The sequence below is a fragment of the Falco naumanni genome, chromosome 3 (genome assembly GCF_017639655.2).
Source record: "Falco naumanni isolate bFalNau1 chromosome 3, bFalNau1.pat, whole genome shotgun sequence".
Lineage (NCBI taxonomy): Eukaryota > Metazoa > Chordata > Aves > Falconiformes > Falconidae > Falco > Falco naumanni.
The window spans coordinates 34,287,838-34,302,961 of record NC_054056.1 but is presented as its reverse complement, the minus strand read 5'-3'; the positions used below and the strand labels follow the sequence as shown (position 1 = coordinate 34,302,961).

The 15,124-nt window shown below is 38.9% G+C and overlaps 1 protein-coding gene across 7 annotated transcripts in view; it reads left to right on the top strand.

Annotated features, from left to right (window-relative positions):
- The window catches only part of SLC45A4 (solute carrier family 45 member 4), an 89,724-nt gene that overhangs the window by 45,723 nt on the left and 28,877 nt on the right, over window positions 1-15,124 (top strand). For 6 of the 7 annotated variants that reach the window (XM_040585601.1, XM_040585604.1, XM_040585597.1 and 3 more), the window contains one exon: window positions 4,411-5,027. In XM_040585601.1, the coding sequence (XP_040441535.1) occupies window positions 4,784-5,027 (244 nt within the window). In that variant the 5' untranslated portion in view covers window positions 4,411-4,783. Of the gene's footprint in view, window positions 1-1,102; window positions 1,238-4,410; window positions 5,028-15,124 lie in introns of all 7 variants that reach the window. The other variant, XM_040585598.1, reaches the window with a different exon arrangement.

The following is a 15,124-nucleotide window of genomic DNA, read 5'->3' as shown; positions in this document are numbered from 1 at the left end:
GGCAGTAATTTTCCTCTGGTGGTTCAGTGGTTCATGTACTTTCTGAAGGATACCTATTGGAGCCATAGGATTTTTGTAATACAGCCTTGTCAACCTTGTAACATATTGTTTTGTGCTTCACATAGTCATATTAAGACTTATGCCTAGATGGAAGATAGTAAAAATATAACAGATCAGATTACAAGCAATTTGAGCACCTTTTATAAAATTTTGCTTACAGATTAATTTTCAGAATGTTACCTGACTGTTTAGTTGAAATATTAACTAACACTTTATAGGTTTTGTCATTGTTGCAATGTGGCCAAAGGTCAAAGTAAAACATGCAATTAAGTTGAAGAAGAGCTAGTGAAATCAATCCCCTTCTCCCATAAAACAGGTTGAAAGATCAGGAATACTTCTGTGTCTAAACTTCTCTTCATATCCAACATCTTTACAATGCCCAACATGAACCTCTTTCCATGGCTGAAATTCACAGAATCACAGACTGCTCAGGGTTGGAAGGGACCTCTAGAGATCATCCAGTCCAGCCCCCTGCTAAAGCAGGATCTCCTAGAGCAGGTTGCACAGGAACGTGTCCAGGCAGGTTTTGAATGTCTCCAGAGAAGGAGACTCCACAGCCTCTCTGGGCAGCCTGTTCCCAGCGCTCTGTCCCTGACCCTCACAGTAAAGAAGTTCTTCCTCATATTCAGAAGGAACTTCCTGCGTTGTAATTTGTGCCTGTTGCCCCTTCTCCTGTCGCTGGGCACCACTGAAAAGAGCCTAGCCCCCTCCTCTTGACACTTGCCGACTTTGATCGCCCCTCAGTTCAGTGTTCTCTTCCCCAGGCTAAACAGGCCCAGCTCTCCTCTCCCTGTCCTCTCAGCCTGTCCTCAGAAAGGAGGTGCTCCAGCCCCTTAATTGTCTTTGTAGCCCTTCACTGGATACTCTCCAGTATTAGAAATTCTTCATTCCACTTCCTTATTCTTTGTTAGTTATGAAAATGCCTTTTGAAACTTTATGGAAAGTATAGCAAGAGTGCATGGCAGAACAGGGGACATGGTCTCAGCTTTGTAAGATAAATGCTGTCTCATGCCAGTTTACTTTTTTAATTTATTTTGTATAGCTGCTGCATGACTGGATGGTCAGAAAGGTACAGATGAAAAGGAAGCTGTCTTTCTGAAAACTTTTGCCACCATGTCTCTCAACATCTGTCTGAGGAAGGGAGGCTAACTCTCTTAGTACCTAGCCAGCTTGAATGGTAGGTAAAATGTAAGCCTAATTCACACTTTAAAAAATGATAATAGTGCTGGCTTATTTCTTAGTTATATGGTTCAAAGGCTTTATCGCATGGAGTATAAGTGAAGGGACTGTATTGGACATTACCATGGATATTCAGTGCTACAATTAAAAAGATTGTCAATTAAGTTTTGGTTTCACTAGCCAACGAACATGGGAAAAAAGAATTTGTGCTAAATGCAGACGTGGGAGCATGCTCTCTTTCATATTTTAATCCATCTCCTCTTTAAATGCCATTTACTTTTGAGTTCTTAGCATAAAAGCTTCAGTAATAATTACTTCCAGCAGGTAAATGAGTTTGTATCTCCTTTTTGATAAGGAAGAATGCCACTATTCAAACTTGCCAAATTCAAAATTAACTTGGAAGGAGCAGCAGCAGAATCTGGATGGGTCTAAAATAAATATGAACACAACCTAGCAAGATTTACAAAAGAACTGGAAGACCTTTCTGAGAGTCTCTTGTTACTCTCTGGCTCTTACGTTAGACGTACACTTGGAGTCAGATGAAAGTGCTGCAGGAAGACTAGTGTTATGCTTACCACAAAATTGACATAATGGAACAGTAATTCTCTGTTCCTTTAGATAAAACCTGTTCATTGTGCCTCTTGCTGTTGCACTTGAATACTGTAACTGCTTTTTCTGGCATGTTTAAAATATAACGTTCTTATCATCTGTGTCAATTACAGCTTCAAAGTCTACCTCCATCTATCATCCATTATTCTTGTCTCTTAAATTATCTGATCTCTCCCCATCATCTTCCACTTCAAGAATAACTTTTTCAGTGATCCCTTAAGAGTCTTGCTCAAATAGACTAAATCTCAGGTATCCTCTTTTGTCCTGCCTTTTTATCCTTTCCAGTGACAAATGCTCTCAGCCTGGTGTCATCCTGCTTGCATATGCAGGCTGCCCCAGTGCATCATAAAACATTCTAGTGTGATGAACTGCCTTCCTCTCCATGCCTCATTCTGTTACCCTGTAACTGCATATTGAATGAGGTGTTTAGGGAAATGAGTTAAATCCTTCATAGACAGAGACAGGGGGAAATTAAGCATAAGAAAACACCAGAGACTTAAAAGCCATCTTGTACAGGACTGCTATCTGTGAACCTTAGTTTGTAATACAGCACACGTGTTCCAAATAGTAAGAGCTGATATATAAACTTTTAAATTCTACTGAATGTAATTTTGCCTGAGTCTGCCAGCAATTAAACATTTTATGACTAGTCTGTAATTAAAGTAATTGCTCCTGCTCTGAAACCTGTATTTTGTAGGTTTTACTCACCCATAACTTGTGTTATGAAAAGTGGATGTGTGTTTTTGTAAATACACATAGTACTTAACTTCACATTTATGATAAACTAATAGCCCTTCAAGGACTGAGTTGAAACCTCAGACACTAAAGCAAAGGAAGAGAATCCCATCCCTTCCTCTCCTGATGCAGGTTTAACACTGTACTAACTACTAGAAGGAACAAATGAACTTGCCTGCATGCAGGAGCTTGGCTAATCTAAACCTTGACTGGCAGAAAGAAAAACCTATATAAAAAAAAGGTGCTTATGAAGAACTTGCCTGTCTGTGCCGTAATTCAGTTACCCTAGGAAGTGCATCTCAGCTCCTCCTTTTAATTGTGAGTGGGTGGAGAAACGCTTTCTTGAGTCCATTTTGTCCTGAACTATTTAATGCTTATAAACTAAAACCTGGAATTTAAAACTTGGCTCAGAGCACGTGTGTTCAGAAAGTTAACTTCTTTTGTGTGATTTAAAGGTTTGACTAGCCCAAAAGCAAATTGTAGTATTTAAGTTGTTATTGAGGTGATCAAATCGGAGAACTCCAGTAACCTTGGGGAACCTGGTAGGAGAAAAAGCCAGATCAAAAAAGTTGCTCTTGAATGGAAGAACAAAATACACGGAGTAAACCCACTGGGGGTACAGCTCAAAGGAGGGTATCAGCAGGAGGGAATGATCAAGATGATGTTCCCATGCTGCACTTTTAATTGAACAGTGTGTCAGATCACACTGAAACAGAGTTGCTGATGTGATGTGCTTCAAACCCCAAATATGTCATCTTTTTCTTAAGGCTCATTTGTAGGTTCACCGCTTAATGATCTGGTTTATGCTCTAGCCACAAAGAGTTTTAGTTGCCACAACTGAAGGGGCAGGGAGCTGAGCTGCAGCATGGGGACTTCTTAGGCCGGCTTTGCTGCCAAAGCCAGCATCTTGTGGAACCATAACCCCAAGGGGTTTTATCCTGGGATATGAGTTCAGTCATACTGTGTGCATAGATGTTACTATGCATCCTTCTAGTAGAAACATTGTCATCTGACTTTTTTTATACAATGCTTTCCTTTTTTTCTCCTAAGTGCTTAAAAACATTTTGACTGACACATTACAGTAAGTAGTCTGCTTAGACTTTCTGTGGCACAAAGGAGGTGTTAATACAGGAGAAGCTTCTCTTACCTGGCTGAAATTTATTTTAATAATTTTAATGTATGGTGGAAGATACTGTACCATTCTACTGTCATGGACTTCAGAAGCCTCGTAGGATGTGGGAGTAAAATGCTCTGGTCTTGTGAGCAGAAAGTGAAGATGGGTGCATATGCTGTATATGTCTTCATTAGAAGTTTAAATACTTAAATATCAATCCTTAAAGTTATATCCCTAATGGCTTATTTTTACTTATGCTTGCTTGAGGAATATTTTCATTATAGGATAGTGAGATGGTTACTGCAAAATAACTGGCAACTTCCAAAAGTCTAAATGGAGATGTCTGTCTGGCCAGCAAGTAAATGGTAATTGATGAATCATCTTCCTGGCATAGTACTGGAATATCCTATGCTGTTTCTGAAATGAAATCTGCATTAAATTTCCCAGAATTTGTTAGTTTTGTGCTCAATGTTCTAAGGATCTCAGACAAATACACCGATATATACAGTTAAGCATCATTTAAATGTGAAGAGTAACTGCATTTCAGTGGAAAGTCCAGAGGTAGGAGGGAATGTGGAATAAAAGACCTTACACTAGGCAAGGACAATGGAAAGCATTAAGCAGGAAATAGGGTATATGGTTAAGGGGGAGGGGGGGCCACAATATCCTGAAAAATGCTATTGAAATTTTTAAATGCTTGCTTTTTGTTGCAGATTAATCAGCCACTCGATGGGGATTAACAGTGGAGCACCTCTTTGTGTCGGCTTTCCACCTCTCTGTAGCAAGAATAACAACTTCAGCACTTCTTCAATAATAATTATGAAACTGGTATTAACTGAATGGCAATTATGGATTTTTAACTCTAACTCACAGTAAACCAGCAAGCCATATGTTGAAATTCCTACCAAATAGCTTTTCTTTCTTAATGTCTTGTATGTATACAAGAAGTTGCAAGATACCTGTTTGTACAAAAGGAATATAAGCATTACTTGCCTGAGGAACAGAAGCAGAAAGAGAAGACACCCTAACTTGTTCATGGAGTTATGGTAGTATTATTTATATAGATATAACAAATATATATTTTTTATGGTAATGAAAATGGCTCCCCAGAATGCTGACTCGGAATCTATGCAAGTTCAAGATCTACCTGTGGCACAGCTTCAGAAACCAGAAAACAAGGAGAATGAAAGTAGGGAGGAGACCATTAGTGAAGGATCCATAGACCGGATACCAATACGCCTGTGGGTGATGCATGGTGCAGTAATGTTTGGCAGGGAATTTTGTTATGCCATGGAGACAGCTTTGGTAACACCTGTATTGTTACAAATTGGTAAGTAATTCTCATTTATGTTAATTGAAACTTTCTATACCTTTTTGCATTCATTGAGGTCAGAGTAAGAGGGAAGTGGGGTCCACCAACTAAAAGTACGTAAGGTAAAAAGAGTTTTGTTGTTTTGTTATTGACTGTGCCACAGATTCAGTTATGTGACCATGTTAAGTGGGAAGGATTTTTATTTACATTCATCTTCTGTCTAATACTGCTTCTCTCTGTAAAAATTTTAACCTGATACAAGTCTAAAATTCTTTACTAAAAGGTAAGTGTTGTAGAAACTAGAAACAACATTAGGCTGTAAAAGCTTTTTTATTTATGGAGAAGTGGTTCAGGTTACAATACTTTAAGCAGTTAGATAATTTGGCTTTTCCAACTACTGCTGAAATACTGCATTTATTTAAAACCACTACTGAGTCTTGTCTTATGTGATTGATCTATCTAGTTTATAACATGAGAGTACATACAAATAAACCATGATACAATTAGATAATAATGGGGGGGCAGTGAAGTTTAGAATAGGAGTAGACTGTTAAATTTTGTGGCGAGTACTGTATTAGGTTTCTAATAAACTGCTTACAGTATTAACAGTATCTGGTATTACCTTTATCAAATCTAGAAAATCATGTTCTCTATCAGATGTCAGAAACTGTTATAATGAAACTGAATGGAAGTACTGGACTGAGTGTGCTACCATGAGTGAATAAATCAATGATGTGTGCACACTGTATAGGTGTATATACAATATATGCATGTTAGATGTTTGCTAATGTTTGCCTTGGCTTATACATGTGGTTGTGCCTTACAGCATGCTTAGCTGTGGCCAAACAGAAGCACTCAACTGACTCTCTGGTTGAGTTGATTTCGAATATGAATTGAATACTATTTACAACATTGCTTAAAAATTATTTCAAGGTTAGCATCTCAAATGAAACATTTGTATTTTTATATTTGATATGACAAAAAGGAATAAGAGATTGAACTTGTGAACATGCAATGTACACATACTTTTCTGTAGTTTACCTGCAGTTAAAAATTTGTTTTTGTATGAAATTACTAGTTGGTTTCTTTTGAGTCAACGGAGCAGTCAATAATCAGTGCAGTTAGTGCCATGAGAGATGCTGATGAATTATTCCTTCAAGTTTTCATGAAAATTTTCATTTTCAGAGCTCATCAAATGTCCTTTTTGGATCTATCTGTGACATAGTTAAAATAGATTATCAGTGTTCTGCAAATAGAAGCTTTCTGATCAGCCTGACTTGCTGAATAAAACAGATGCAACTTAATCTAGGAACATTTATATTGTCCATAATGTTTTGAGGTTTTTTTGTTTTGGGCAAAGTGAGATTTAGCGAATTAAGTAATATGTACTAGCAGTGTTGGTTCAATTACTGTCTATCATGAATGCAAAACATTGCATCCTGCTTTGCATGACCCCCAGTTTTGTAAGTGACCTGTACTATTTTATAGAATTATAGAATCATTTAGGTTGGAAAAGACATTTAAGATTGAGTCCAACCTTTATCCTAGCGCTGCTAAGTCCATCACTAGTAATCATGACCCTAAGTGCCACATTTACATGCCTTTCAATACCTCCAGGGTCGGGGACTCCACAGCTTCCCCTGGTCAGCCTGTTCCAAGGTGTGACAACCCTTTCGGGGAAGAAATTTTCCCCCATATCCAATCTACTCCCCCCACCCCTCCCGGCACAATTTGAGGTCAATTCCTCTTGTCCTATTGCTTGTTACTTGGGAGAGGAGACCAGCCCCCACTTCAGTAGCTGCAGAGAGTGATAAGGTCTCCCCTGAGCCTCTTTTTCTCCAGGCTAAACAACCCCAGTTCCCTCAGCTGCTCCTCTTAAGACTTGTGCTCCAGCCCCTTCACCACTTTTGTTGCCCTTCTTCTGACACACTCCAGCACCTCAACGTCTTTCTTGTAGTGAGGGGCCCAAAACTGAACACAGGATTTGAGGTACAGTCTCACCAGTGCCAAGTACAGGGGGCTTTCTTGTTTGTGCTGGCACTTGGATGTTTAAAATGTATAGCTGGCTAAGCTTGACCTTTACCTTACCGTAGAGTAAGGTCAGACAGTATAAATAAACCATCCTGGTAATTACTGACCAGTCTGGTTTACATTTCTTTTGTGAGCTCTTCTAGCATATCTGTTTCCTCCAGATAATTGAGAAACATCTCTTCCTTTCCTTCCCTAACCCCAGTGATCAAAGTAACTTTGGGATTTGGAGGAAGGGAAGAAAAGAGCGCTCGCTTCTAGAAAAGCTGGCAAGTAACAAAGTGATGCAGAAGGCTGTGGGCATGCAATGTTCTTTCATGCCATGGAGATAAGAAATGGAGGTAGCTGGTTATAAATGTTAAAATCTTCTGTGCTCTTGCTCATGTTCCCTCAGCAAGGGAATAACCAAGGCTGGATTCACTGAAGGGTTAAGTTATTCACGGGTGACTTACCTAGTTTGTTTGGTAATTACATGGTTCTGTTTACCTTTATCAATCTCAACATCTGTCTGCCTCAACTCGAGCTATATTTGCTCCTCACTGGAGGGGGTTGCATGTAGCTGTAAGACTCCTGTAATATTCCCTTTGCTGCTTGTTTTGGTAACAGCAACATTCAGTTGTTTTCTGTGAGATTTAAATTGGCTCAAGAAACTATTTTTGAGAAGTGGCACCTGGGGAAGTGTGATGACTCAACCAACTTTGCTTATAATAAAAGGCTTCTGGATCTTCAGTTTGGGTATGCAAGAAAGACTATTTCTTACAGATTATGTTGAATATTAACATTTAAGTTTTACAGTGTATGCTCGTGTCCTGTATCTCAGAGAAAACTGAAACCAGAGACTCCTATCGGATACCACCATTAGAACCTTAGGCACATTAGTACGATGTTACACACTTTCTGCCGGCAGGTAATCCACTTCCCTAGCTGTTTGTGTGCACTGGATCAGAGGTGTAGTTATGATTTAGCAGTTGAACAACCTATTGTACTTGATCTGTAAGCCACCAGATATTACCAACTGAGGAGGATAGTCCTTTGCATAGTCCCTTTTCATTTCAACAGTGGTTGAATGCCTGTTGTGTTTAAATTTCCTGAAGTTTTGATTTCTTTTTGTAAAGCACTAAAGGCATCAGTGAAAGCTGCTTGCATCAATAGATATTGTGAACTGGAAGTGTCTGGACATGCTGGAGTTGCTGTACCCCTACCAAAATAAGTTCTGATTTGTGACTTTAATCTTTGCCTTTATTGCAATGCTTAGATTGATGTTATATTGGCTTGTTAGAAATGCAGCTACAAATCTGTAAGTCTTCTAGTCCTAACTGGGCTTTAGTAGCTTAGCAACAAGAACAAGCCAAATATGTATTACATGGGTTTTTTATTTTAACTTGCTGATTGATTTCTTACTGTCTGCAGCTTAAGAATCCAAAATGAGCAGAGAACTTCTTTAGAAGAATTCAGAGGATATAAAAATTTGCCAAATATGTGAAGTGGCAGGCTGACTTCAGATAACATTATATTAGTTGTCACTTTCACAAGTTTTGATCTCTGGAAATCTTCATTAACCTTTTCTGAAGACCTGTTCAATCGGCAGTTCCTCCCAGCCAGTGTTAAAATTTTATTAGAAAATAAACTGTCAGTAAACCCTAGGTTTACTTGTTCATCCAAGGTTTTTGAGCAACTGAGTGATTTTTGTATTACTCCTGAGTATGTTTGATGCATTAACACAACTGTTTGCTTCCCCTGTCACATTTCAGCTATGTATTGTAAACTCCATAGAAGCAAGATGAGGCCTTTGTCTTCTGAAACATCTGGTACTTAATGCTGCTTATCTGTGAGAGGGAATTAAAATCCTGCTATTTTTTAGATGACAGTGTATTTTCTTCCATTGTTAAACTTGGCTTCTAAGGATTAAATTTCTAAAACTACTTCCAGTTCATAACAGTTCATGGAAAATTTGGATACATTTTAAGGATTATTTTGCAAGGGACTGAGTGAATAAAAGTGAGGAGAAACTGATGACTAGTGTAGTGTAAACTTAGAGAAACTGCTTTTTGAAGAAACTTGTTCAATGAAATCGTAATACATGGCTTCTGTTAATGACACGTTAAGCCATTATTAAATAACGTAATTGGGTAATTTCAGATCCTTTGAGTTGTAATTCAAGCACAATTCGGGTTGTAATGCAACCAGTGAATTACAGTGCTTCTAAAGGTGGGATCCATGTGCCTGTTTCATTAGGACTACGAAAGACAAAAATCTGTTCTGTGACTTGGAGTGGCTGCTTCTTTCAGTGTGAAAAACTTGCTTTCTGAGTAGTGGTAGCTGTAAACATGAAGTTTTACATTGTCTGGTTAATATAAAAGCTTTGCAAAGCCTTTACCATTGCTTCAAAGGCTCTTCCCAATGTCATTGAGTGTTCTATGAATAGTTAATAGGCACAGAAGTGATTGTCAGCACCAGAACTGTTCCTTACTCTTCTGCATAAATTAAATATAGTAACTAGTGCTTTTAAAAAGAAACTATGTACATTTACATAAGGAAAAGACTTGAACAGTTTATATGTGCTGCTTACGTTTATAATGTCACTTCAACTTAGGGCTGTTTCTCTGGTACAGTACCTTGATTTTTATGCATTTCGTATCTGAGTGCCTATCTGTGATAGCATTACTTTGCTTTGCTGTGAGAGTTAATGGGCTCTTGTAGTAAACATTAGCCAGTTTAGCATTAAATGTTGAAGTTGGTAATTTTAAGCATAACCATGATCATGGTGTTCTTTTTAGGCAGTAACACAAAGGAATAGCATTTATGGAAACTGTATTTCAATGCTAATTAATAAATTTTAATAAAGAGAAGGGCTGAGCTAAGCAGAGCAGAATACCATAGATTATTTTTGTTTGGAAAAGAAGTTATTTCTCATTATATGCTTTCAAATCAGCAAAATACTGTGGTTTCTCTTGTCTCATGAGAGGCAAGAGATACGTTTCTTAGGTCTTATACACGTAGAAAAGCTGTTCAGGAGTTTGGGCTGTCATGTCTCCGTTAGAGCATTTAAACATGTTAGCTCAGAAAAAAATAATCTAACACTCAGAATTCTTCCAGCCTAAAGCTTAGCAGACCATGCTTAAAGGGTCTTGAAATGTAGTTCATGTGAAATTGCCAGTATGGAAAAAAGTGTGTTAAGCAATAATTCAAACTGCTGATTCTGAGAAATCTCAGTGTGGTAGCTGAAAAGTCATTATGCTGAAGAGATTTAATATTGCAGACTTTTAGTATGAAGTAGTGAATTTCCCCATTGAAATGTAGTGTTGATACCTGTCTGAGAAGAATACATGTAGGTAAAGAGGAGGTTATGGAGACGTATTTAGAGACCAAGCATGAAATCTGACAGGTAAGTTAGCTTCTAGGTTTGTTTCTTCAAAGGAATTAGGGTATCAACTGCTGACTCAGTTCAGCGTGGAAGGGGGATAGTTTTCCTAAGGCTAAGCCTGAGATCAAAGGAAATCTAAAAACCTGAAATCTGGTGGGGGAAAGGGGAACAAAGGGATTGGATGAGCTTTTAGAGGATGCCTGTAATTCAAGTGAAAAAAGGCAGACTGGCTGGAAAAATTCTCGTAGATGGGGGAAGCTCTTCAACGTAAAGCAGCACTGACTCCTTATTTTAGCACAGCTCAAAGTAGTGAAGTTTATTCCTCATCTCTGCCAGAGGTTATGTTTATGTTAAGGTTATATGTATTTATAACTGTCTGTACAAAGCTGCATCTTACCATTTGAGCTGTGCCTTCCCTTACCTTGTCTGACCAGGATGAAACTGTTTGAGCTGCTCTAAGCTGCTCTTTGATTCTCAAAGTTAAATTCCTGTACAGTCTAGCTGCATCTGGGCTCCCAGGTGTAGCTGTGTTTGATGCTGACAGTGAGTTGCAGGATCTGAATTCCTCCTTGGAAGAATTAATGGCTTGAGAGCTGACCTGTCCCAAGAGGGGACTGTAACAGAGCTAATCTAAAGACAAAAATTGAATTTACAGTGGATCCCAAAACCCAAGCATAATAAACACTTAACTAAATAAATTTTTCAGCCTTGTTAGCTTTGAAGCTGGTCTTTAAGATCATGTAAAATTTGTATTCAAATCTTAATTTGTGGAATGTATAAAATAGCAAATACTGTGCTTGAGGCACACGTTAATTGCCCTATAAAACCTCCCCACCCATCATTTTTTTACTTATGGACTAATTTTATGTCCACTAAGGAGTTGTGTAAGACTAATTTTACTGTACTTTTGGGTTTTTTAACCAACAAGCAAGTCAGTAAGGCCTTCATATCGTGTCACTGTTCTCTTAGATAAAATATCTTTTGACCTCGAATGAATAGCAGCAGGTTTTGAATGCATGTGGTCCTTAGTGAAAGGTTTGGTTAAGGATGCATTTAAGGCACCTTTAAAGAAAGGTGCTGTGCAGCTAATAAGTTTGTTAATCCTGGGGACAGTAGGAGTACATGCTTTATTTTCATATCAAGGCAAATGCCACATGGTCTGGCAGTTGTGCAACAACTGTTACTTACAGAGCTTTTTTATATCAATGTTCTGTTTTTCTTTAAGTAACACTGAATCTGGTCTTCAGAGGCACAACTGATAACACATGGCAGATTTTCAGCTGGGGTAACATGAGGATCTGTGCTGGCTTTAGGACTGTACAGACTGTGTGACTTTTGGATGAATAGCCTTACTAGGAAAGGGAAGTTGAGTGCAAAGAAATTCAGAGGCTTCTCTCGTAGCATGAAAGATGTTTCCTATTACTTAGCAGTAGGTAATGTTTTGTTCCCTTTTTTTTTTTTGGCTGAACATCTGCTAAAGAAGCTACGTATTTTCTAAAATAGGTCTTCTACTTGCTCTGGTGCTGTTTTCTCCCATTCTGAATTTTTAACAAAAGGCCTTGATCTTTTAATTGTGTACTGTGGGAATATTAATACTTCTTTCCCTCCTAGCATAAAGAGTATTTGCAGTAAAAATTGTGTGTGAGAACACTTCTTTGAACCCTCAGAAGTTTTCCTTTTGAGAGCTTGTATGATCTGAGGTTGGCATGAGGGACCATATGACATGCAGGGAATGCTAACACGTCTGAGAACCATGGACTGATAGAGGAAGCATGCTGCAAGACAAAGCATACTGTATAAAACGCAGACTGTCAGCTCTTATATAAGGATGGGGGGCTTAAAATTGGGTTTTGGTTTTGTCATCTCCGTTCCTCAAATCTATTTTTTTCTGCAGCGATAGACATTTCAGTCTGATTTGTGGGAAGAGCTTGAGGCCTCCAAAAATAATCACTCCCTAAGAAGGAAATGGACATCTCTATCCTTATGCAGATGCTTCTTTCTACCAGTAAATCTTTCCTGTCCAGCATGCTGTCTCCTTTTTATCTTGAGTAGCCAAGTTTTAAGAGAGGCTAAACTTTTGCAATGACTTAGGAGTACTTTGACATATGTGTTCCCTTTCTTTCCCAATCTCTTGTTCCCTTCTGTCCCAAGGAGATCTAGTAAATCAGCAGAAATAAGGACTAGTTAATAACACTGCTACAGGCTAATAGTGATGAACTGGTTATGGGACTATGATAAATTATACAGATTTTTTTGTTGTTTTTAGTTTGCATATCAGCCAGTGACTTTTAGATTTTCTTTGTCTATTGTAAATGTGCTTTTTACTTGTCTTTTAACATTGGGTCACTGAACTGTCTTGCAGTTTGTTCCTCCCACACGCATCAGACCCACCTTCTTGCTATAGCCAAGACAAGCCTATAGGTTTCTGCTTTCACGGGCAGCTCTGGAGTAGAAAGGGGCATGTACTGGACTCAGGGAACTGCAGGATCCCTGTATTTTTAGTGCTCCCTCATAAGATCTCCTGTGAGTAGCAGGGAAAGGATGGGAGAAGTAGGGGCAGACTTTTGCCTCCTGAAAATGTACTAAAATTGAGTGGTTTTAAACACGCACATTTACGCAACCTCTTTCCTACTAAACCCCTCCTGTTAATCTTCTTTCCACCCACATACACTCTCAGCCAAATTTACAAAGCCCACATAGTTTCATATTTCTGTCTGAACAGCCTCTAGGAGAGCAAGATGTCAGGTGAGTATGTGAACATATGTGCATGCACAATGGCTGCCTGCGTTTCAGTTTGAGTTTGCCCCTCAACTCTGACTGAGAGGTAGCTTTTCCCTCCTGTTAACAGATGAAACACAATAGTGTTTCCATGTTCTTTATTACACAGTAATTGCCACCAGGGGAATTTTCCAGCAGGCAGTTGCCCGTTCTTTAGTGTAAAAAGAAAACTTTCAACTCTTTGGATGAGGTTCTGGTGGTGGAGACTTGTAGATAGATGCAGGACCAAGATTTGGGCACCCAGCTTCTGAAACTTGCAATGCCAAGACTCAAATCAGTGGTCTTCTGTTGAACGTGGATTGTGAAACAGGTAATGAAAAGGGAGTGGCTGAGAATTCCTTAGTGAACAGGAGTCTTACTTTTCAAGGAAATAAAATTAAGGCCACTTTTGAAATTAAAAGAATGGCAACTGGCTGTTGCCAAATCGTGAAATGCTTTAATAAAGCTTGCTTCAAGAGGATTGTCAAAGCTGCAGCCCCTTAAGCTAAGCTCTGTTCCTCTCTGAGTCTCCTGTGTGCTTGTTGCAACAGTGTTTCTGTTGCGATGCACCCTCTGGGACTCCATTTTAATCATCCTCTTTTATCCAAACAACGGTTGAGAAGGTTTCAGATATGCTTTCTGCAGGCTATTTTGCAAGAAATTATTGGAAAAGTGTTGAGCTGCTGGTTCAGTTTGAGGATAAATTTTAATACAAGTCCATTTAACTAAACAGGGGAAAACCGGGTCATAGATTTTATTTACATTGGTTTGGATAAATCCCCAGTAGCTCAGGTAACTCCATAAACATATTCCTCTCTCTGAAGTCTTGAGTAACAGTGGGTACAAAGCAGCACAGATGCAGATTTTTCCATAAACTCAGCACTATACTGTATTAACATTTGGCGATCTTCAGTTGAAGCCCCATGGTGGATTTTTTGCAGTGTAGTTGATACAGAGCATGAAAACTGAGTATGACCTGGTTTTTTTACAGAAATAAACTGGATTTAAAAGGGTTTCATCAGACAAGGAAGCATAACTTGCCTGCAACCAGAATGACCTGAAAGCCTAAACTCACAAAGAAGAGTAAGATGAGTAGGTAGCAAAGGGGAAGAAAAGACTTAGCTGGGAGCAGGTAATGGCTGGCAAGAGCACTAAAGCACTTAGCAAGTGCTGCTAGACTTGGTAGGTGATTCTACTTGTGCTTTGAAACTGAGAAGAGATTCAGGTCCTTTATTGTCACTCCTCATTTGAGGAAAGACATGCAATCCACGTGCATGCTGCTGAGGAAGACAGCAAACAAGGTTTCCCCTCTTCCAATCATTGTCATTGGAAACTGTTCCATTTGTGTAAAATAGCATAAAAGTTCATGAAAGCACAGGTCTGCTAAGTAACTGTGCTGTCACTGTAGCATGTTTCAGCTGTCCACATTTATGCTGAATCGCTTTGTAAAGTAGGTGCTTTATGAAGTTGTTTCAACCTTGAAATGCCCAGTGTCCATGTAGCGTTCTGAAAAGGAAATATTTAGATGCAAATACCTTCTTGGCATTGGGTAAACAGAAGGATTTGAGTCTGAGTTTCTTTTATTATAGGGAATGGTGGCTGCTGCATTACACTGATCTAACACTAGTTAGATGCCATCTCCCAGGGCTGTGAGTAGTGCTGTGTGTGAGGGCAGAGCTGCTGGTTTACGTAGATACAGGCCCTAGGTAGCTGGAACCACTCAGGCACTCCTGCGTGGGATCCCACCAACGTTTTGCATAGCAGCTGGAAGGAGACTGAAGAAAAGTTAGATGAGCTTAAACTTCAGAGGTAGAGCAGCTGAATGCAGAAATCGTAACTTCGTCGTCTTCTTCCAGATTACTAAATAAAAAACATTTTAATTAAGCAAACTTTCTGGAAATAGAGACTGAATTCCTTGGAAGCCAGAACTGTCCCCATAAAATAACGTCAAAACAAATGTCACTGT